The 24829-nt window shown below is 38.1% G+C and overlaps 1 protein-coding gene across 2 annotated transcripts in view; it reads right to left on the bottom strand.

The window, feature by feature from the left end:
- Positions 1-24829, bottom strand: part of si:cabz01090165.1 (uncharacterized protein LOC100333421 homolog) — a 159783-nt gene that overhangs the window by 5598 nt on the left and 129356 nt on the right. For both annotated transcript variants that reach the window (XM_060877461.1, XM_060877462.1), the window contains exon 3: positions 6403-7773. In XM_060877461.1, coding sequence (XP_060733444.1) covers positions 6403-7763 — 1361 coding nt within the window. In that variant the 5' untranslated portion in view covers positions 7764-7773. The remainder of the gene's footprint in view (positions 1-6402; positions 7774-24829) is intronic.

The following is a 24829-nucleotide window of genomic DNA, read 5'->3' as shown; positions in this document are numbered from 1 at the left end:
ACGGCAAGATGAGTTAGAGAAAAAAAATGAAAGCAGTTGTTTTGAGCAGTCGATGCCTAATTGGCCACACTGCAGACTGAAAGGGAAAGGAAAAGAACACTGCTGTTCCCCTAATAGCACAGGTGCCACTTAAACATAAATAATGATAATAAGAGACTGTTAGTAACTAAAGTCATGTTTCTTCTCTTGCTTACACTGATTTTACTCCTACTTTGTCTTATTAATACATCAAAAACAAGGTCCTACTAGGTTATCCTTGAACATTGTTTTATTTATATATATATGTGTTTTTTGTATGGTATTTTTAATATATTTTATTATTGCAATGCAATATGTAAAATGACAAAAAGTTGATGTATGGGAACAAAAAGATTTTGTAAAAGAGCAAAGCAACTGTTGGAGTATAATGGGAAGTGCTGGTTAAACAGTGTTATCGATACCACGCAAGTGCAAATATTCAGCATATTGTTTATTTGGGAAATCCGTAAATCATTGGCATAAGCAACAATAAAACATGAGCATGGGTTAAAATTAGGAAGCTCTATAAGAGTCAAATGCCAAAGAAATCAAGAAATTAGACTTTTCACCAAGACAAAGGAACACAAGGGTGGAAATAGACTAATAGAGGGTTAGATGGAAGAGGCAATTAGGGAAGAGATGGGGTGGAGAGAGGCCCAAAATAAAAGCAGTCCAAACTGCAATTTAAACAAAAGCTAAAATTTTATCAATCTTTTGTTCTCATTAAAAAGTTGAAATGGGCGGTGTTGAGATTTATAGCTTGGGGAAGCATTTTTGGATAATCTAGCTAACATAAGTGTTCACGAAATTTAGAAGAAGTTAGCTCAAGCTACTGAAATCTACTTGAAATTTGTAATCCAAACAAATATAGCCTTTTTTTATTTTTTTTTACAATTTGTGCTCTCTCCATAGCAATACGCACAAAAAACATGTGCCTTCTAGCCTTAATGCTAGTGCAAGATGGGATGTTTTCTAAAAAGACAGAGAACATAATTGTTCTGGATTGTTCCCTAAAGGCATTGCAGTATAAACATCATTGTTACAACAACAGAGTGAGTGACACACTGAACGCTCTCTCTCCCACTAAAGTTCTTCACAACTCTGCCCTGATTGATTGGATCTTAGTGGTCATTGTTTTTGTTGCCATTATAAGAGAACAAGGCACCACAGAGATGGTACCTTATTCCTTTCTCTTTAGCAGAGATATTTATTGTTATTTATAACTAGGAAAACTATGGTATTTACTTCACTGAAAACGATTCTGCCTTTGTAGATGGCTATTGCTGTGTGCTATCATTGAAGCAGTGCAGCAAGAATCAATTCAAAAATCACTGGCAGTGTGAAAGAATCCAGGGTTCCTAGTTCGATCCTGTGCTTGGGTTACTGTGTTGACTGTTCTCAATGTGAATGAACTCTGAATGTGTCTTTGTGGGTCCTCCAGGTTCACCTCCAAAAAAAAAAAAAAAAACTAGTAAGTCGACTGTTTTCTCTGAGGTTTGGATAAGTGTGCATAATGCACTGAGACTGACTGACATCTCATCCAGGGTATATTTCTGGCTCGTGTCCATTGATCCTTGGATACACAATGAACCTGACCAGCGCTTAGTAAAGATGAATGAATGGTTGCCTGATGCTCACTAATGTGAATGTGCTTCAAAATAAAGTATGATCATATTTTAGAAGACAATATTGGATATGTAGAGGACGGGTAAGGTTAACACGTGACCATAACAGGTGAACAACTGACCCTACAACTTTTGCTGAAATTAATTTTGACCTCCATATTATAGCACACTTTTGTGAACTGTGTCTGCATGTAAATATAATGAAAGCTCTGCAGCAGGTTAGTTTAGGGTTGTCTGAGTCATGCATTATTCAGAGAGAGGGACAGATTCTGTCTGGCCTTTACCACCGGTGCTTCATTTCTATTTATCAGAATAACAGCCGCAGGACCTGGTGTACTGGCCCGATACAATGAAGACCAGCTTACCCTGGCTGTGTGTATATGTGCGTGCGTGTGTGTGTGTGTGTGTTGGCTTAACCTGACAGTGAAGGTAATCCTGCATACAGGAGGCACTACTGTTTAATGGTTGGTGCAAACAAGGTCGCATATCACACATTTCATTTTCATTTGACATGCATCATCATTTAAAGTGGTCACAACAGCAGTGTGTGCAATAGAGCACATACTGTAGATACTTGCTCTTAACAGTCAAATACAGCCAATAAAAAGGAAGCAAAATTAGCATAAGGAAATGTCAAAGACCGCGTACAGTATGTAGTACATAAATATGTGCTAAATATTTTTTGCAGCATCCAGGACAGTACGCTTTTCTAATGTCTCAATGTACAAGTCAGAGCAATCAGGTTGTTCTCAAGCAAGAAGAAAAAGCACTTGAAGCAGTTTTTGCATATTAAATTAAAATTTGTTTGAGTACAGTAAAGTGGAAATAGTGCTGAATGAATCAGATTTACTCATCACTGTATGCTAAAATACACCAAAAAGAGCAGTCTTGGTTTTTTCCCCCAATAAAAACTGGTACTGGTCTAATTAGCATATGATTCTGGAATGACTGACAGTTGAGTAGGTGTTTTGAACTCTGCAGTATTAAGCGACAGCCTATGAAATCTCCGCCCACCTTCCCAGCATGTCAAATTACTAATATTTCAGATAGTGTTCTCATCTTAGCTCAATTTTTTCAGTTAAAGAATAAGGAATGCATTAAAATGTACTGTGTTATGATTTGTACAGTTTACCGCGTTATTACTTCCACATAATCCCCATCCACTTTAGCCTAACTACACATTATGCCCTTTTTGTGGTTTGCAAGTAGACTGAACAGAATTTAAACATACCTTGGTTTTCAAACTGTCTTGTTCTCTGAAGGTCACATTCTAATGAGGTGATACGCTAAACCTGCAGTGTGATGGCTGCAGAAGCTTTAGCACAGAAGTTGATGGACATATAAGTTATTCTTCCCTCCATTTCAGATACCAAGGTGCTCAGCCTGCCACTGATCTGTCACCAAATGCATCAAGAAGGGGTTGTCATGGGGTCAGACAAAGCCTGCTACTTTTGGTATATGTCAGAAATGTGCCGTTCTATCATCATGTGCTGGAAGTCGTGCCATTTAATTACCTGTTCACAGCACATAGGGGAAGAAGATGGAGAAAAATTAATGGTGGGAGGCTTTCAAATGTTGACAGTTGACAACTGAGCGTAGCATTTTCTGACAAGCCCACCTAATCATCACCACCTCTAACTTCCCTTCTGCTGAATTCGTCATTCATCACCTTCACACTTCAGCCAGCACCATTCCTCTTTAAACCAGACAGCTCTAACCCTCCACCAACACACAACTCTATCATATACCTCATGTATCCACAGGATCCCTGACATTTGCTTCTGACTTCAAACACTGCCTGAAACTATCACTCGGAATCTTTCTTCCAGTCATCAGTACCGGGAAAAAAAAAGATTCTATGGATTACAAACACCTACATTATACTCTGCCGTCTGTTATTATTTCTTAATTTATCATCTATAATCTCACCAATCTTCTCCACCCTTGCTTCTATCAATCCCACCATCTTTTAAAAGCTTTGCCTATGAACACCACAGTCTTATCTGCATTCATGCTTTAACTTTCTTCTTTTCCAACAGGTCACACGAACCTAAACTTATTCCTCCCCAGTTCCTTTCCATAATTCTTTATCTTGACCCAAACATCAAGTTTAGTCATTCTCCTCTTCAGTTATATTCTCAGCATCTTCCATGATGGAGCCATATTTAATGGAGCAGTATTTAAATGTATATTTAATTGATGAGCAATATTTTTATTTCTTTTTTGCTATCATCAAAAACCAAACTACTTTCTTGGTTTTTTTTTTTTTTTTTTTTTTTTTTTTTTATAATTAACAACAAATTGATTTTGGTGTGGATTTTTTTATGCTCTTAATCTGTCCATGGAGACGTGGCAGAAATGAATTATTCCTTACAGATGATTTCAATGAGAAATCACAAGAGACAGCGATGAAAGGACCACTGCTGAATATTAAAAAAATGGAAAAATTATTGTAGCCACTTTACATGGCAAAAAAATTCTGGAAAGAAAAAACAATCAAAATATCTGGAAAAACACCTTAAGGCCATGAGAGACAGATGAAACTAGTGATTTCTTTTTCAGTCACTGAGAAAGCAAAGTGCATACACATTTTTGAACGTGGTATAAATCATGGCTGGTTGTAACTGGTGAGAATAAACAGTTAATTTACAGCGCGTGTTTTTATTTCCTTCCCCTGTGTGTGGTTCAAAAATAATGAGTACAAAGCAAAGGAGAAATGGGAAAGTTTGGCTTTAAAGAAGTAAGCCTGCGGTTTTGCCTTGGTTTTTAGGTCATTCTTTTTTCCTTTGTCATGTGCAAACTTGATCATACCGTAGTCACTTTTAATGTGTTCTTCCCTTCATCTGTATGTAAATGATGAGACTCATCATGTTTCTTGATTGTCCTTGTACAAATCCAGATCTCAGAGCTCCAATGGGAATGGACACATATAGAAATATATCTACTGGATCATTCCTTTGCAAACGCTCTTTCATCATATTGTTGTGTCGCCATGCAGTCGGCCTTCATTTAAGGTCGTTTGCATTGATTCGGAAGGTTCTGTCTAAAATAAATAGAAAAAAGCCAACACCAGGCCTATTCTCCTACAAGCTAAATGGAGAATCAATTTATTAATGAAATAGAAGAATATCAACTTTAGAAAGCTATTTCTGAAGAAAAGTCATTACAGTTTGATGAGCTATGATGGTACATTGGAAATGAATAATAAGCTAAATGCACCAACCAAATGGAAATTTACCAATATGGTGAACCATTAGACCACATTTATTGCCATTATGCATTACCTTCTGAATATAGTATTAGTGTCATACATTAACTGTTTATCAACTAGAAACCATTAACTTTATTATCATGTGGCTTGTGAAAAAGATGATTTCCCATAATATACAGTATGATACAAATCTTTGAGGTATAAACAATATGTCCATTGTACCTTTACTTACCTGGGATAGTTTATCTATAAAACTGATAAAAGATACATGTTTTAAGGTGCACTGTAAAATTATACATTACTTTAATTCTAATAGCATAAAATTAACACCTGCCAACTTGCCCATGGGGTAAAAAATTGCATTTGCATATTTATTAGGTCTTTTTTTTTTGTAAATAATTGGGCATTATTTGTCAGAGTATGCAGAGCCAGATTTATTACAGGAAAAATATATTACATTTATCATATACACCTATGTAGAGCTATACATAATGGACGTTGATAAATCATACACAATCAAAACTACTCTGCTTATGCACAGACACACGCACCCTTACACATAGAAATGTCTGCAAATAGAAATATAACATGTTTAAATTGTAAGAAAAAAAAAAAAAAAAAAAAAAGAACATTGCTTCCATGCTGCTGCAACATTTTGTTTGGCCTCTCAAAAAGTGGGTTGAGTTGCTGGCAGAGATCAACTAAAATTACACTGGGTAAACCGAATCGACTGTACCAGTTCTCACTCTCAGCAAATAGGTTCCTGTGATCCTGTAAAACACTTTCCTTGCACAAAACTATAAGTGGCAAATCTTCAAGCAACACCTCATCTTTGGCTGAAAGACTTGACTGACAGACACTGTGTGGGATGGGATCTCCTCATAATCCCATCCCATGCAATTACACTTTCCTTCCACTAGTGATTTCTGAATATGTATGATTGCACACATTCTCTCACAAGAGTAACATGATAAATCATCCTCTATGTGTTGAAAACTGCCTAATTGTTGCAAAATAAAATCATTTGAATTGTCTCATTAACAGGTTTGGATGTTTTTTTAGTTATCCCCTTTGGATATGTAACTAAAATGAACTAAAATGTTCATTCCAATGTTGCAGGATATCCAGGATGATCCAAGAAGCAGATACTTTAAAGAACAATAATAACAAGTCTTCATCTTATGCCAGGTATCTTCTGAATAACAACTGCTAGCATTAACATTAATATACTTAAATAAAGAGAATTTCTTTCCACAACACATGCCACATGCCAATCAGATAGACTACAAGGAATTGTACATCTTTCATCTGACACTTGCTTAAAAAACTACAAACCAGCCATAATAGGAATATTCTTATTCGGAGTAAGATACTTATCTGAAACCTTAGTCTTAGCTGATCATGTGTAAGACAGGAAAGATCTGTGGATTCTGTGAACTCTGACAGATGCAGTAAATGTCGCACAGTGATCCCTGCAGAGATTCAATTCCAAAAAATATTACCATCTGGTGTTGTAAATAATAAATCAGAAAGGCAAGTCACACTAACCTGTAAATGAGGATTTCATCCGTGGTGCTGTTGTATTGGATCTGGTACATTCGAACCCCAGGGATATGGCTTTGTGAAGGCCAGCGGATAGTGACCGATGTAGCTGTTATCTCAGTCACGCTGACCCGCTGTTCCACTCGTGTCTGCCCCCCACTGCTGTTTGACTTGATGGAGGTGGGCATGTCTGAGGGTCCTGGTTCAGGTTCAAGTTTAGGGTCATAATGTGGAGAGGGGTTCACCACAAGTTCCACAGGGGCCGTGGCCTCTCCAGCTGCGTTAGACGCTATACAAGTAAACACACCTGAATCTTTCACTGTAGCTGTAAGGATGTCAAGAGATCCGTTCTCATAAGCCGTTGTTCTAGATGTGTTCGCAATCAGTTTGCCATCCGGACTCACCCAGTGTGTTGTAGGTTCAGGATCCCCCACAGACCTGCATCTCAAGCTCACCTCTTGACCCTCCATTACAAACATCTTAGAAGTGTGCCGTGTGATCATGGGCGGCTCACACACAAATTCCTCCTCACGTATAGTCCAGAAATACTTTCCAGCTAGTTCTTTAGGAGAGGCGCATGTCTCAAGGTCGTCCTCCCGTGTCAGTCTCCTCAGCCAAACCAGCTCACAGTTGCAGTGCAGTGGATTTCCACCAAAGCTCAGAACCAGCGCGGTTAGTGGTGAGCCCTTTGTTTTAGCATAAACTGGTATACGCAGGAATAGTGGGTCTGGAGGAATCTTCTTCAGCTTGTTGGAGGTCATATCCAGCCTTGCTAGCTTGTGCAAGTTGGAAAAAATGCCCTCAGGCACAAACTCGATAAGGTTGTGATCCAAGCTAAGTGTATTGACACTGACAAGAAGAGCTATGGTGTCCCATGGGACATTAACCAGGTTGTTATAGGACAGATCCAGATCCTCGAGAGTCTCTAGGAAGTCTTGGAAGGCTCCGTGGGAAATGTGTTGCAGCTGGTTATTGGCAAGGATTAGGTGGCGTAGATTAACCAGGCCTTGCAGGTGTGTGTCATCCAGCGCCGTCAGCCGGTTGCCATCAAGGTGCAGCGCATGAAGCTCCTGCAGGTCGGCAAAGGCATAGGGCAGAATGAGGCTGATAGTGTTGCGAGACAGAGTCAGGTGGATGAGGCTGCTCATGTTGGCAAAGTCACGGTGTCTGAGCGTGGTAATGAAGTTGTCCATGAGCCGAAGCTCGGCCGTTTGCCGGTCAATGTTGGGCGGCACGAAGAGCAGGCCTGTCTTGGCACAAAGAACTGTGTAGGAGGGGAGGAGATTCTGACAGGTGCAACGCTTTGGGCACAGCATAGCTGCAATGGGCAGCACCAACAGAGACAGGCACAAGAGCACTCGTTCCATGGCTGCACTCCTGCAAAATCAGAAGAGAACCAACACAGAGAAAGAGGTTTTAGCATGCATGTGAAGTACACACTCTGTATTTCTCTCGCTGCCGCTCTCTCACACACAGACATACACCCGAGGGAAGAGTAGAGACCCAAATTCTGAGCCAAAACACATTGTACAATGTAGACACTCAACAGACAGGCAAAAATACATCTTAAGACTGCCAACTACATGTAAAAATGACTGTCAACTTGCCAGATAACTAATTTTAATAATGATTTATGCTTTTTGAAGTTCATTAGATCAATAGACTCAAGCCCTATCTCAATTTAAAATGAATTTAGGTGGTCATTGATATGTTTTAGATATATATGTTATGACACACTGTTGAGAATCAGTTAATACACTGCCCCACGACAGTGTATAGATTGTTTGTCTTCATTGAGCTATCTAAATTGACTTTTTAATTACTTACTATATTTTGCATCTGTTTTAAGGCATACAGAAGCAATCTAATTACTTAATCTCACAGATACTTGGACCATTGGATTACAAATTTACAAACTGCCACAAGCAAACTCAGATGAGTGCAGGATTTAAAGATAATGTGTACAATCCCCAGTGCTGATACCCAGGAAAAGTAATGTATGTCATGCTTGGAATCACTTAATGCATTCTTGTGTTATACAAAAACATACTGCCACTCCTTACTGTAATGTATGCAGTCAGGAACTGCAGAGTAGAAAAGAGGAGTGTGTGTGCGTGTTAGATATAGGGAGGTTGTACCAGAGCTGCCAGCATGCTAAACTTAATTGCCCTACACCACATCACAGTAAGAATATATGACACCACCCCTGCCTCCATCAAATTTATATATGATACAGTGAGATCGTTGCACCAGCTGCGTGAATATGAGTAATTATTTTATGCTAACACTCACTGCCAATGCTAATGAATATCTGATTTGTGACCCTTTATTGTTTGTGCATATACTTCCACATTAATAACTTTTGAACAAAAGCACATAAATGTAATTATTTTCACAGCCAGTGCACGTCTTCAACAAATATCAGTAAGCTGTGTAAGGAGAGATGAAAGGGATATGCCATCTGCAGTGGAGGAGGAAAGAGCGGAGCTATTTTACACCTCTCAGTCAGCAGGGGGAAACATCGAGCTATGGGCTTCGTGTGTGGAAAAGTTGAAATGGCAGGGAAAGGAATAGGAGTTGGAATGTGAGTGTTTGAGTGAAAGGAAGTGGTGATGCAGCTAGGCGAGCTTAAGCCCCCACTCTCTATTACACACAAAGTCATGGCCACCCCTGAGAAACAGCTATTATCCACACAACTAACTAAGGAAAGGTATGTCTTTTTAGTTTTCTCTTTTCCTCTACTCTCTGCTCAGAGGAGTGTTGCATCAGCCTTATACAAGCACATATTTGTAGAACGTTGTCTGAAATGTGATGGAGCAAAAAGATGTGCCTCACATATCAATACGCAAGAGACACTCAGTGCTCCTCCTCTTCCAGCAAGAGCAGCATAACACTTCTCCACTTCCTCTGCCAGGTTTCTGCACCTGCCATCTTCCATCCCAGTGTGCGTTGGTGAGTCAACCACAGTATGTCGGGATAAGATGGATAAACAAAGACGCATTATGTGTAGTCACCTGCTATGTTCACATTTAGTACTAAGGATTGGTGTGTCATAAAATTGATTATACAACAGAATGATGTTGAATTCTCAGATTCTCGGATGTGATTACCAGTAGCTCCGACAGTCATTCGGACTGTAAATCAAACAAATCACATCATTATTGTTTCTATAGTAACAACTCATTGCCTGGGATTTGTACGTTGAACGTGCTACATAAACTAAAGCTAGTAATAAACAGATTTCCAATATGTTGTCATCTAACAAAGATGCATAATCATTGATATGTTAAAGCTGTAATTACGGTCCCCTATGAAACTGTTGGAACAGCAAAGCCAATGCATTTGTTTGTTTGTACTATAAACCAAAGACATTTGGGAAATTGAAATTTCTTTAAATGTGTTAAACATAAAGTACAGAACTTTTTTATTAAATTTTTGGCTGAGCACAGGTATAAGATGAGATAAGCCTTGAATTAACTTCAATAAAATAAAAAACATTTAGTAGTTTTTTTTTATATATATTTAGTATGTTTGCATACCCATTGCTTCCAATAGCTGCATCAAGCACTCAATGATAACACCAAATTGTTTTTTTTTTTCTTTTCGTGATGCATTTCCAGGCTATTACCCCACCCTATTTCAGATGTTTTCTTTCAGGGGGTTTCTCCCTTTCTCCTTTTAAGAAGGAGATCTGATACTCAATTGGGTTAAGGTCTGGGATTGACTTGGCCAGTCAAAAACCTTTCACATTTTGTTGTGTTGGCAGCATGTTTTGGATCATTGTCTAAATTCATTGTCATGGCAGACAGAATGATTTTGTTGATTCTGCTGCTTCCATCAGGAGTTCTATCATCTAAATGATTAGTGAACCTGTTTCAGCATCAGCCTTGCAAACCCAAGCAATACCACCACTATTTTTCACACACTTTGGCCTTGGAAAACGAACCTCCACAATTTGGTTACAATTGGTTTCAGAATTTTGTGGCTATATATACAGTATACTTGTGAATTCTGGTCTTCTGATTTTTACCTCTGATAAGTGGTTTGTCCAAAGACATGCATGGTAGGTTGATTGGCATCTCTGGAAAATTGTCCGTAGTGTGTGATTGTGTGAGTGAATGAGAGTGTGTGTGTGCCCTGTGATGGGTTGGCACTCCGTCCAGAGTGTATCCTGCCTTGATGCCCGATGACGCCTGAGATAGGCACAGGCTCCCCGTGACCCGAGAAGTTCGGATAAAGCGGTAGAAAATGAATGAATGAATGAATAAGTGGTTCATTGTGGTATGGTATATAGTATTGCTATACTCTTATCCCTGCCATGTGCAGGTTGTTGTTGATGTCTCTGACTGTTGTTTTGGGGTTTTCTCTTAATAGACTTCACACAGCAAATCTTCATCAGGTGTTATTGTTTTCCTTGGCAGTCACCAGAGGATTCTATCTTTTGCAGGATAGTCCAATGATTGTACTGGCTTTGCCTAATGTTTCTGCAATGCCTCCATTTTATTTCCCCTCTTTTCAAGCTCCAAAATGGCTTGCATTTCTTCAATAGAAAGCTCACTGATCTTCAGGATGGCTTATCTTTTTATTAACAACAAATGCTAATGCTAGGTGAAATTGAAGGCTAAAATCGGTCTAACAGAGCACACCTGGGTACCAGGTCAGTCACATGGTTCAATATTTTGGTCACCTAAAAATTGGGTGGACTAATATAAAATTCACAAGAAATAAAAGCTGAAATTCTAAACTCTCTGCACATATTCATCTTTTGATCTTTAACCCTAATATTTACAAATATCAAATTTCTGTCTACAGTAAAAAGAAATACTGAATTACAAATCAAAAAGTTCTGGAAGGGATCGTAGATTTTTATATTTAGAGAGATTTTTATATAAAGATTTATAACCGAGAGAGATTTATATTTATATTTCAGACTTAAAATTAGGAAAGAAATAGGTCTAACTATGTTTGATTTTGTTTACTGTAATATTATCATATGAAATCAATATAATAAATCAATATTTTCACTTGCTTGTGAGATTCCTAGACATTTAGCTGAGCTGGAAATAGGGACAGAACTGAATTGCATCATTCAATAAGCAAAGCGAGGGATTACTTTTAGTACATATAGCTCCATACTCTTTCACTGTAGATGTCAATAGAATTTACTTAAGCCTACTTTATATGCTCTTCTGTTTTCTATTTTTTGCCCATAACGGCTGCATGCATTAATGATTCAGAGAGGTACAGGTGGAGGTGAGTATAAGACTCTTTGAAACCCAACAGCCTGAGTATGTAGAAAGCATTCCAGCCATCTAAATACTTAATATAGTCATATATACGTTAACATCAACCCGGACACGTGCATGCTTAATTGTAGATACTGGCTCTTGAGGATGGCCTATTGAATGGACCATTTGCAAAGTTTTCCACATAAAATGTTAATCCTAAGGCAACAAAGCTAGGTTTGATGTTTACAATTTTTACTGGCAGAAGATCCAGAAGGATGGGAACTAGAATAACAAGGTCTGGTTTTGGATAATTGTGAATTTTAAAAAAAGAAATAAAATAATTCAGTTACATCAAATATACTATATTTAACCTGGAACATTAAGCTAAAAAGTCTTTAAAATTCTGTGGAACCAAGCTTATTATTCAGTTATTCATTTTAGTGCATATTATCAAGTGACTGCTATGAATTAATAAGTAAGTACAGTGAAACTAATAGAAAAGGTATGTAGATCACTGCCTGGGAGATTCAGAGGTTAAAGCAAGTTACAATTCAGACAAAACTACGTACAAAACTACGTATTTTTTTTTTTTAAACAAATTACAAAGTAGTTTCAGACACTATAGATATGCAACATAGGTTTAGCTCAGCTGTGAGTTTAAGAAAGGAAGCATGAATGATAAGGCCTATTAGATATAATAAGATATTTTAATGAAAGAGACTTCACAGAAGTACTGTTACATCGGGCGATGGTGTGCTGTTATAGGAAAATAATCAACAATATTAAAAACATAAAGTACAAATGGGGAAAAAAAGTTTTCCTCTAAAAGCACAACCTGAATTGATTTAGTCTACTTATACTACAGGAATTTACAAGTGGTTGCATTTTTGTTTTTAAATATATGCATCATTAAAGGTGGGGTGCAGAATGTTTGAGAAATGCTTCAGAAGACTGAGCCGGGCCGACAAACAAAACAAATGTGTAGCCAATGAGCAGAAAGGGGCGTGTCTTATCAATATGTTCAGAGTGTTCAGTGCGCATGTCTGACATCAGCCGAAAGCGGTTGAAACACTGACATGGCAGATAAAAACGAAAAGCGAAAAAAGGCTTACGATAAGACAAGAAGCAGGACCCGTGTTAATATAGGATCAGCTTTCCAGCGCTGGAGAGAACTGAACTTCTTCCGCGTGAAACAGAGCTAAACCTTTCACGGTACAACACACAGTACTACAAAAACACATTTGTATTACCATAGTATTACTCATTGAGTTCATTTATTGATAAAAATATCCGCTCAGCCAGCCGCCCCAGCAGGTGCCGCCGTAATAAATGCCTGGGTTACGTATGTATGTGTGGGCGGAGCTATCAAAACAGGGGTGACACCCATTTGGTTTAGGGGCGTGTTTGTTTTGGTGATTTCAAATGTCAACATTGGCTTTCAAACATCGTGCACCCCACCTTTAATTTGAGCTGCTTCTAGTTATAGCAATTATAGAATAATTACAGCTTTAATTTTACTTTAACTGTTGCAAAGTGCTGATACTGGAGTTTTTTTTTTTTTTAATAATTGTCTCTTCACAGAAAACTTTCAACAATTAAGATTGCATAACGTCCTTAATGTCTTCTACTTCTACTGCTGACAATGAAACAGGATACTTTAGAGTTTTCCACTGAATCTATGGTTCCCCAAGGGGGGGTAGAAGCTTAAAAAAAATATAGCATAGTAGACAATACCATCACATCCATATGAGGGTCTTCCTCAAATGTTTTTTTTTCTTTGTATGCTGTAGTGTAAGATTTCCCTTGACTGAACTGTAGGGTCCCAAACAGGTTCACCCCTGTGCACAAACTGAGGTCTGTGAAAATGTGATTTGCCAGCATTGGTGTGGTAGAACTCGAATGTCCTGTGCAACCTCAACCCCAAGAACACTAACCTCAACCCCAATGAACACCTTTGGAATGAAGTGAAGTGCAGGCTGCACCCCATGCTCCCAAATTTAGTGTCTTCCTAGATGAGTGGTGGTTATTATAACAGCAAAGGTGAAACTAAATTGGATTTTCAATAAACACAAGGGTGTGAATGTTCAGATGTCCAATATACGATTGGCTGTGTAATGTATATCCATTTCGGGGACATTTACTACAGAAACAACAATGTCAAAGTCGGAGCAGATGAACAGCTTAGAGTAGAATCTCCAGTCTATCATCTTTTTAATTACAGTATTTCTGATAGGATGTGAACACAAGATGAGTTTCATACCTTGCTTTGTTTCCTAGTCATTGTCCATGTTATTTCTTGGACTCAAATGTTATTGGTGATAGTTATTGGTGATACTAAACTATGTGACAAGACTATATTCCAATTATATTAACTAGTGCTGCACTTTTCCCATGTACTGTATGTATCTAGAATAAGATCCAGAGACTGTAAACTAATTTGGAACATGCACTACATTCTAACTAGCAACCCGAAAAAAAGAGCTAAAATATACTTTTGTCCTATTCTGAGCAATCTGCCTCTCAGCTATAAGCCGGTTATCACCAGTTTTCTGTCTGTTATGAAGTGCTATTTTAATCAACTCAGTAGTAAACATGGCCTAATTGCTCTTCTTGGAAACCTTTAAGATCAGGAATGAATATTACTGCAGGTGTGTGTGTGTGTGTGCATACAGTATGAGTTTTATTTGCACATTGTGTAGTACAGTAGAAATCATTTTCTTGATCTGTTTAGCTCCTAATCTCAGTCTGAGCTCCAAAAACTGCTGTATTTTTATATCTATTCTGCCTGTGTGATTTTCTCCATAGCTCTGATTGAGGGAGAGTGAACACAGGAAAATGAGAAGTGATATTTGCATTCTGGCATGTTCTCCACTTCCTCTGAATTCTACATCATTAGCCCAAGGCATAGACCAAGTTTACACCAAGGCATAAGGTGTGAGTTTTAGTCACTCCCATGTGCTAGCATGCTGAAGTCAAGCAAAAGTGTCCAAACAAACAGACAGGCAACACTTCACCCATGACCGAAATATGGCACTTCAGCCAGCATGGGTTCCAGAGTGGCACCTTTTATGCACATAATGACTTGGAAAAAAAAAAAAAAACAACTCTCAAGCTAACCAGAAATGTGGTGCATATTGACATCTGATAAGTATCATTTAATGGCGGACAAGTGGAAGGAGTGGCAGGGCAGAATATAGTTGTGACCGCTTGAGTGCTGTGTAATTGCAGGTTGTTCAGGTTTTAAAAGAAAGGATGTGTCGGATAGGTGCTTGTCTAGCAATTATTCTTTACTGCGCATTAGCCAAAGGCTTGCTGCACCTGCATGCATTACCAGAGGGATGAGAGGTGAAAGCAAGAGAGTCTGCATGGCACACAACAACCGGGTTAGCATAGCGCTTGGTGTTAATACCACTCAAATGGGAGCATTTCCTATCAAATAAACACAAGCCCACATACTGGGAACAATCTCTCAAAAACAGCCAACTCGCTGTGACCACAAGGATGCTATTAACACTTTTAAAATAAGTGTTTCATTCATATTTGTCCACTACTATTATATGTTTCTTAACTAGTAATTAACTGGTATCCTTTAAAAATGAAGCCGGATGCCCCTTGCACGTCTCTTAGTTGGTTACACATTGATTATACACTTTTGTATCATAATTGCTTTGCTTATGAATATTATAATCCGATTCAATTTACCATAATAAAGCTAGTTTGTGGCACAGAGGGTGATTTAGGCATACAGTGTGACTGCATGTTTGTTATTTCTGGATGAGAATTCCTAAATTATATACAGTGCTCTGAAAAGTCTACTGCTCCTGCAGTTCAAATTTGCATATTTACACCTCTATGAATATTCACAGAGCACCTTCTGTGAATAACAATCATTTTAACCTGAATTTATCAGCTCACATTCGCACACATCTACACCTACATCTAATTTTTGTCTTTCACACATATCTAACACCCAAATAGTTTCTCTTTTTTGTTACATGTCCCAAATTTGTTCACTTTGCATAAAAACCAGAAATGCCAGATTGCATTTTCGTCCTAAAGCACTAGGTCCCAATCATGCTAGCTCTCATTCCTCTGCATTTTAGGCAAAACAGGGTGCAAGCAGAGTATGAGTGTGACAGGAGAGCTGTGGACCTCCTATACATACTCTTACAGATGCACTTGGCAGATCCATCAACACTCCTCTTGCAGTCACCGCTACTATGGCTTCCAGGGGCTGTGCATCATCCCAATTATATTAAACAACCAAACGCACTCTATCTAGCCCTCTTCAGCCCACAGTGAGCCACGCTTAGCTCTCCAGGAGTGGGACTGTAAAGTGCAGGAGATGACAGTAATGATGCTGAGGCATCAATGCAGGCAGGAACGGTATCGCTAATCTGTCCAGTGCAGCAAAAGTGTAAATGGTGTTAGTGCTAGTAATTACACGATGATCCGCCCCGCTGCTGTCTTTAATAGGGCTGACCTTTGGCAGAGTAAGCTTCTGCAAGTGTTCAGCAGAGAAGCTTAGAAACACACACATGCCTCTACACAGACAGAATAAACACATAAAAATACCTACACTGATAAAATATGACCATTTAATTAATATACACTTTCATATACACATTCATAAGCAATAATAGAAATGCTTAATGTAACCAGTGAGATATATATATATATATATATATATATATATATATATATATATATATATATATATATATAGTACAAAAAGTATATACCAGTATATTGCATAATTAAAATAATACCAAATATAGATATAGATCTATAGATTATAGATATAAAAGTCCAAATGTGTTAAAATTGTGTTGAGTTGTCAGTCACAATAAGAACTGACTTTAAAGTGAACGACAAATTTAAACCCTTCTTATTTGCCTACTCACATTGATTCATGACTCATAAGTCTTATAAGCCAAACATCAACTCTTAGAAATTAGGAAGTGATGAATAGCTAAGGGAGAATGGATTAGTGGTTATAACTTTTTCTAAGAATTTCATTTGTATCTAATCCAACACAATCACTCTTATTCTCATTCCTATGAATTTTTTCATTAGATCAGGATGATCATATGAGGAGGTAGCTTCTAGTCTTTCAAGCCAGAGCTCTAACTTCTCTTAGAAGGTCTAAAGGTGGCCAAGACTTTCACAGAAAAGGCAATTTCACTGATTGCAAATGACCAAAAAGTAGTGGTTTATTTACCACTAAGGTCACTAAGAAGAACCTTTAAAAACCTTAATAGATGGGATCTGTGAACGATTTTTGAATCCAGTGATTACTTCCTGCAAAAAGAAAAGAAAAAAACTTGAGGAAACAATTTGGGAAAACACAGAAGAGCCAATCAGACTACAGGCTTCATGCTGGGGAAGGTTGTGGCCAGAAAATTGTGCAAAAGATGCAGGGAGTATCAGAGGACCGAAATGCTACCCCCTCTGCATACACTTACTATTTTTAAATAACATGGATTATAGATAATATGTATTATGTGAGAAACTGTGACTTAGTTTGTCTGGGTAGATGGTTTGATTCCTGCCTTATGTTCTCCCCCCTAAAAAATCATTGTAGGCATCTTTAAATTGTCCATAGTGTGTGAATGAGTATAGCTGTGTCCTGCCTTCTGCCCTAAGTACCCTGGGATAAAATCCAGGTTCCCTGTGTAACTGTGTAGGCTCTTAAGCAGTTCAGAAAATTGATGGATTAAATAGATAATTCAGGTTCCCAAGTGGTGCACCATCACAAATTACATGGTGGAGGCTCTGAGCTTTGACCTTCTACATTTACTTTGTGAAAGCAAAGAATGCTGACACTGAGCTCTTCTCACTTTTATGTGAAACCTACACGGCAAAATGCCTCAGTATCAAATGAACACCACCGAAGTTGACCTTATATTTGGTGATACTTTATCATCTACAGTGTTAATTTAAATCCAATTGTATGTACATTAGAATGTTCATTTGGCAAAGAAGGATTTGATAAAGAAAGAAGAGTTAACTACCGAGATTGGTAGCATATACATATAGAGTGAAATGATATTGCTCATGCTGCTGTGCACATTCAGCTTGACATTCAGTTGGAGAACATGAGGCATCACCAATTACAGCTGGAGAAATCTTCCTATTAGATGCATGGAAAAGTCTCCAAGGAAACTGAAGAATGGTATTCATTTCTTCAGCCAGCAGATGAACGTACACATGGAAGCCAGAATTTAGGAAACCTTACTTAAGGTAGATTTGACATCCACCTCCTGTGAATACTGAGCAGACCATCAGACATCTTACGCAACACTGAGGACACAACATAAAGCAAAACTAAAAGACCAGTACACAAGCTTTATATGTTGGAGCAGCAAGAAACAAATGGATAAGCCCACAGACTAATCTCTCCAACCTGAAACCCACATATGTAGTTGAAGTATCTATCCTCTGAGGACAGCTCAACATCTTTCAAAATTACTGTGTGGAATAAAATCTGAAATAAATATGCCATCTACAGTGGCTCTGAGGCAAAAAACAAATGCATGACTGGATAATCACAAGGATGATTGGTTATCAATCATATAAAATAGTTTTTTTGGAGGAATATTTAGCACATTCCTATATGTTTAATGACTGAAGCCCAGGATGGTGGTATGAACAATTTAAAACTGCTATCTTCCTGTTATGTGCTACGTTGCAACTTTTACTTCTGTAATAAAAAGACATCTGTCTTGTCATCCATTTCTATCTGAAAAAAAGTAACAGTCATCTTTTTTTCACCCATTGTTTGGCTAGTAATTTGTGTGCATGCTGAAATCATATTCATTCATTCATTCATTTTCTACCGCTTATCCAAAGTATTCTCAGGTCATGGGGAGCCTGTGCCTATCTCAGACGTCATCGGGCATCAAGGCAGGACACACCCTGGACGGAGTGCCAACCCATCACAGGGCACACACACACTCTCATTCACTCACGCAATCACACACTACGGACAATTTTCCAGAGATGCCAATCAACCTCCCATGCATGTCTTTGGACCGGGGGAGGAAACCGGAGTACCCGGAGGAAACCCCCGAGGCACGGGGAGAACATGCAAACTCCACACACACAAGGCGGAGGCGGGAATCGAACCCCAACCCTGGAGGTGTGAGGCAAACGTGCTAACCTCTAAGCCACCGTGCTTTCCCCTGAAATCATATTATTTTATCTAATTATATTTCTACTACATATTTCTTTTATGATATATTTCTGATATAAATCGGCTCTAAGCACATGCGCAATAGTTAATGACATGAACGAATTGTAACTGTTGCTATGATTTTGATAAACTAGCTTACAAAGTAGAGCAGGACGGATTTATGCAACGTCGACATACTTATTCAGCTGATGGACATCTTGCAACTCCATACATATTATATTACTCATGTTGTTTATCAAATGAATAACTACAGTATTAGTCATGTCTTTTCTGGACCAATGCTTGTTTTATATTTGTTGAATTCTTTAATGAAAGCTCTCAATCTAAGCTTAATGCCAGTTCACTAGTTTAGTTTCTGTTCACCTTTGTTGCAACATTCTGAAGACATTTTTAAATAATTTTGTAATTTGTGTGTGAAAACACATCAAGTAGAGGTATCTTAAATGGTGCTGGCTGAAATGAACATGTTGTGAAAGGTCAAATCTTAATACATTTCACAGTATCTCATAAGGAAAGATAAAAGACAAAAACGATGGATATTATCGATTCAGTGGCAAAAGGTTTTTTTAAGGGAATGTTTTTATTAAAAGTTTTTTAAACGACTTCACCTTTATTGTGGGTTGCTTTTAATCTTGAACAGCATATTTAAATAATGTAGAAATAAAGTAAGATCTATGTTATTGAATTTCTGGTGTGGGATGCAGTGTAGGATGCTCCCTTCGAGCCTCTATCATGAACATCCTTTAAGATATTTAAAAAAAATATATAAATAAGAAGATACTTCTCAGTACTCTGAAGTGGTGGAGTGAATTTCCCTTGGCTGTCCGAACCGCTGAGTCACTGGCTGTCTCAAAACTAAAACAGAAGACTCAACTATTCACCAAGCACTTAAATAAACACCCATACAAACCATGTTTTACTGTTTTTGTTGCTTTCCTAACTCTCCTTGTCTACTAAGTTCACTCTAAATGGGTTTTAGCGTGACCCTGACTGGCACTGTGTGACATAAATACTGCTTGCATTCATTCATGAGTAACTGGTTTGTATCACAGTAAGGCCATCCTTAAAAATATTTTGGTTTGCAGTAACAGTAAAAAAAAAAAGGGTAGGTAGGTAGGTTTATATTTTTCACTGTAAAAAAAAAGTATGACTTTAAACAAATTAGCATATCGTGACGTCACTGACTGGGTCTTCAACCCGTGCCTTCGGGCGCTTCATTGCAAACCTTATTTTGATGCTGGGCACAGTTTTTCGGTGTCGAGCGGTTTTAATGAATTTTTTAGATGTATTATGGTGCCCAAACCCGTTAATATTATTTTATTGCTTTTGTATTAGTAATTTTTATTGTAATTAGTAATTTTTGTAAAAAAAAAAAAAGGTCAGTCTTAACGCAAATTTACAACCGGCAAGTCGGTTGGAAATTGACAGGGTCGGTCGGGTTACGGCAATCAAGAATATTTTTAAGGATGGCCTAATTTAAATAATTATTAATCTGTTTATACTTAGAGACGTAGCACTTACTGATCACAAAGCCTCACTTCTTGGTGCAGTTCTGCTTAGCGTTCACTGTCCATGAGCTATATTTGTTGTGTGTTTGTTTTGTTTTGGTCTAGCCCTGCCCCGTGATTGGTCTGTTATCATTTGTTTTCACCTGTTTGCTTTTAGCATTTAATTGGTTTTTATACATATACCCTGCAGTTTCGGTGTTTCATTGTGAAGTCTTATCATGAGTTATGTCAGAGCCCGGCTTCGCTTTGTTTCATGGTTTAAACTCTAGCTTTTCTCCTTTTAATGATTATGGATTTTTGCACATTTGTTGCTGCATGCACAGAGTAGAATTTGATTATGATGCATGGATTGCCCTAAATAAATACCGGGCATTCTAGCTTCATTTACTTAACATTAGACAACTAAGGTGGAAACAGTAATTGCAGGAGAGGTCATGATAGTAATAATTCCCAATAGTGTGTAATATGCAGACCTCTACTTAAAAAGCACTTGGATGTCTCCCAACTGTGTAAATGCAGCAAAAGTAATAAAAAAAAAATACATAGCTTCTATGGGGTCTCTGGCTGGAATGGGTGTGAGATTGGTTATCAAACACTGGCAATAAGGTTCTGAAATAGCCTAATGCTTTGAATCATTTTAAATTCTGCTGTCTTCAAACTTAGCTAGTCATCAACTCCATCATCTTGATTGAAAACATAGTGATGATGTATCCAATGGATTACTTAATACCAATCCTATTACAAATTGAGCATTACAAATGGATAAATAACTACATCTTGAAATATATATAAAATAAGATGGGAGTCAAGAAGATGAGAAGGATGTCGAGTAGAAGCGAATTGTGGGATTTCAATTGTAATCCTTTCGGCATGGGTACGCATGCGGAGCTAACACGCTCTCTGGGACCTAAGTGTGTGTTTGCCTAAGGACAGGTACAAGATGATCACAGAAAAAGCCGAGGGGTGAAGCTCATCCAGGAGCCGTGTCTCATACTGCATCTGTGGAATTATACAGCTCTTCGGTGAAAATGTGAGGCTAAACTTATTCACACCTTCAGTTACTTACTCCCTCCTTAACACTTGTGAGGATTGACATAACATTCATTTTCACGTGGCACTTAAAAAAATGTGATTACATATGTCATTACGTGTGTGTGTGTGTGTGTGTGTGTGTGTGTGTGTGTGCGCTATCCTTATGTAATGGTTGCATCAATTTGTCCAAGCTATATTCACCCTATTCAACCTGGCCATGTGTGAATTAATAGTCTGCTTGGCTGGGTTACGTGACTGTTCGGTTCCTTATTTTTTCTTTGTCTTGCTTTTTTTCTTCTGCTAAAGCTGTATTATCTGAGCCCATCACTCCTTGAGAGGAGAGCAGGAAGTGGGAAGTGGGAGTAAGAAAGAGCGAGAAAGAAAGCGTGAGCCAAAGAGCGAGAGTGAGCAAGAGCGAGAGTGGGACTTATTAAAATGTGTGTTAAATTAGCGAATGAATAAGGAAGCTTTGATCTCAAATCCGAGCTGCATGAGTGAGCAATATTGTTTGGAAAAGAGGCAGATAAAGATAGAGAGAGAACATGAAAGAATGTGTGAGCTCTGTCCTCAGAGCCTGCAAAGACCTCTTGATCAGAGAAGACCAGAATGCTAATGCTCGGTTAGCATTAGCCTCCAGTCATCCTAGCATGCCAGCTGAAGCGGAAGCGTGATAGCAGCCATTTTGGACAGTGGTTTCTTTTTTCCTGGCAGACATCAAACAAATGCCTCTGCTTTTCGTCTGCCTCTTTCACGCCCCGTAACACAGAAGGAGCAGTGTTGCCGCCGATAATAACTGGCCTCCGTTCAGCAAGGAAGAGTGCACTGCGCATCGCTTTGACTCTCAGCTTCAGAAAGCAAGGAGTGGAGGGTTGTAATGAGGAATACAGATTCCGGTTTAGACCACAGAACTGCTGAAATTCAGCCAATGGCGTTAAGTGAAGTTTTTTGTTGTCCAGAAACATATCATCGAGTGCTACTACTTTCAGTTATAATCAGAATCCACACATACAATACAATACACACGCAGCCCTCAAAGCGTTTCAGAGTGCATTACCCCTCCACCCACATGCTCACAACAGTGCAGTGCTGCACCCACACACTTACTCTGTCTCAAAGATACACTTTCCCACCTTATACCAAACTCACACACATACAAACACACATCATTGTACAGAAGGAAGGAGAACACAAAGTGAAATCATGACTCTCAGGAGTCTGGGGATATTTCTGAAATTCTACTTACACAATATTTCAGGAATGTTTTTTCACAGTGAAACATCAAACACAATTCGCCTATTTTGCAATGGTTTTGCGTTTCCTCTTGCAGTTTCAACATAAAACGCTGTACGTTATTCTATACACTATACTGGGTTATGCTTTTGCTTTCACATCAAATCACAAAATCTTTTGATCATATAAGGGGTTAATCGATTACATCAGGAAAATAGTGCTGAAAATAGTGCTGGCTATAATTAAAAAATAATTAACAGAAAATAGTGCTGGCTATAATTAAAAACACATTTTTTGACACATTGAATAATATATTGTCATGCTTGTTTTTCACAAGCTCGAAGATGTGAAAGGCCAAAGATGTGAAAAAAATGTGTTTATTATTTGATAAAGCAAACTAAGTTTTGTGTAAGCAGTCACATTTACTTCAAGAAAGGGAAAAACAGAGAGATTGGTGAGGGATATAAGGCATGTAATAACAGTTGAGGACTATAAATAATAACAGGAATTAGCTAACAAACAGGAATGTGTTACAGATGTTTCACAACTGTAACTATAAATGGTTAGAAACAGTTAAATCAACGGTTGTTTAAAAAGAAAGGATTGATCGTGGAGCAATAAAAAATTGTAATCTTTGGTAAACTCTTTGTGGTAGAAGATGAATAAAGTACTTCAAGGACATGCTGTTAATAATAGCATAGATGATATTCAAGCATCAGGCTGCATCACAACTCCCTGGCATGCTATAACAGCTTACCCCCTTTTCTTTTATTCCTTACATATCTTATTTATTCTTAATCCAAATAAAATGAATAACACTAAAGCCACTAGATTATGAACAAAAGTTTTTTGTTCGTAATCTTTTAAAAAATTACAAAAAATGTGCATTTCTTTTTTTTCTCCCCTGTTCACTATTCATTACATTTAAATCAGATACATTCATTCATTTTCTACCGCTTATCCGAACTACCTCGGGTCTCGGGGAGCCTGTGCCTATCTCAGGCGTCATCGGGCATCAAGGCAGGATATACCCTGGACGGAGTGCCAACCCATCGCAGGGCACACACACACTCTTATTCACTCACGCAATCACACACTACGGACAATTTTCCAGAGATGTCAATCAACTACCATGCATGTCTTTGGACCGGGGGAGGAAACCGGAGTACCCGGAGGAAACCCCCGAGGCACGTGGGGAACATGCAAACTCCACACACACAAGGCGGAGGCGGGAATCGAACCCCCAAAATCAGATACATAATAAATCATAATAAATAAATAAATAAATAAATTTAACCAATGGAGCAAGGCAAAATTAGTCTAGTTCCATGTAGCATGACATGCCTGATGCAGGACATGAAACATATATTAGTTTCTTTCAGACCAAGTGATGCAAGCTGTGCAGTGAGCCCAACATTCCAGCAAACAAAAACAATGTGAAAATGCAGAAGATTTGAAGTGAAATTGCTGTATGTTCTTTATTATGTTTGCTTTATTATATAACATGAACACAACATACATGTGTAGAGTAAAATACGAAATTTGAGAGCATTGTGGAAATGTGTTCCTCTTTGCTGCTCATGCATCTGATATACAAAACAAGTATGAGTAATTGGGTGTTAGTTAAAATGCCAGCTAAGGCATTACAATTTGTTTTTGCTTTAATTAGAACAGTAAACCTCACCTTAAGCGTTACTTTATGAACTACTTTAGAGTTCCAGAGTTTTTGAAAAAACTCCTTCCATTGAACTGTTGGCAAACACGTACCAATTGGTTACAATTATGTTATGGTGTTAAATGATTCTTAATTGTTTGTTTAAAATGTTTACGGCTTAAAGTCCAACGTATTCTAATATAACCATGTGTCAACTAATAAGAGACTCAGTCAGCATTGATAATGTTGGCAATATAAACAGATTGTGGCGGTACAATTTCTCACGCGTTTTAAATGGACGGCATGGCAAGTCTTGGAACAGCTGTTGAGGTGTTCACAGGAAAGCAAACATTTTACTTCACCAAGTGTCAGCAAAGAAGAAGCTTGACCAGAAAGCAATGTAAAAAACTTCTTCCCTTTTTGGGAAACCCACATGCATACTGTACAAATAAACAAACAAGATTCAGAACTGAATGAAAGCCATAAACACAGCAATGTTCAATCAATGTTAACACCTGCTGGAAAAGACAACCCATAAAAAAACATTTCTGTCATAACAGAAAACTCATCTAAATACAATTGAAGA

This window comes from Tachysurus vachellii, chromosome 9 (assembly GCF_030014155.1).
Source record: "Tachysurus vachellii isolate PV-2020 chromosome 9, HZAU_Pvac_v1, whole genome shotgun sequence".
Taxonomy (NCBI): domain Eukaryota; kingdom Metazoa; phylum Chordata; class Actinopteri; order Siluriformes; family Bagridae; genus Tachysurus; species Tachysurus vachellii.
This window is presented reverse-complemented; position numbering and strand designations above follow the sequence as displayed.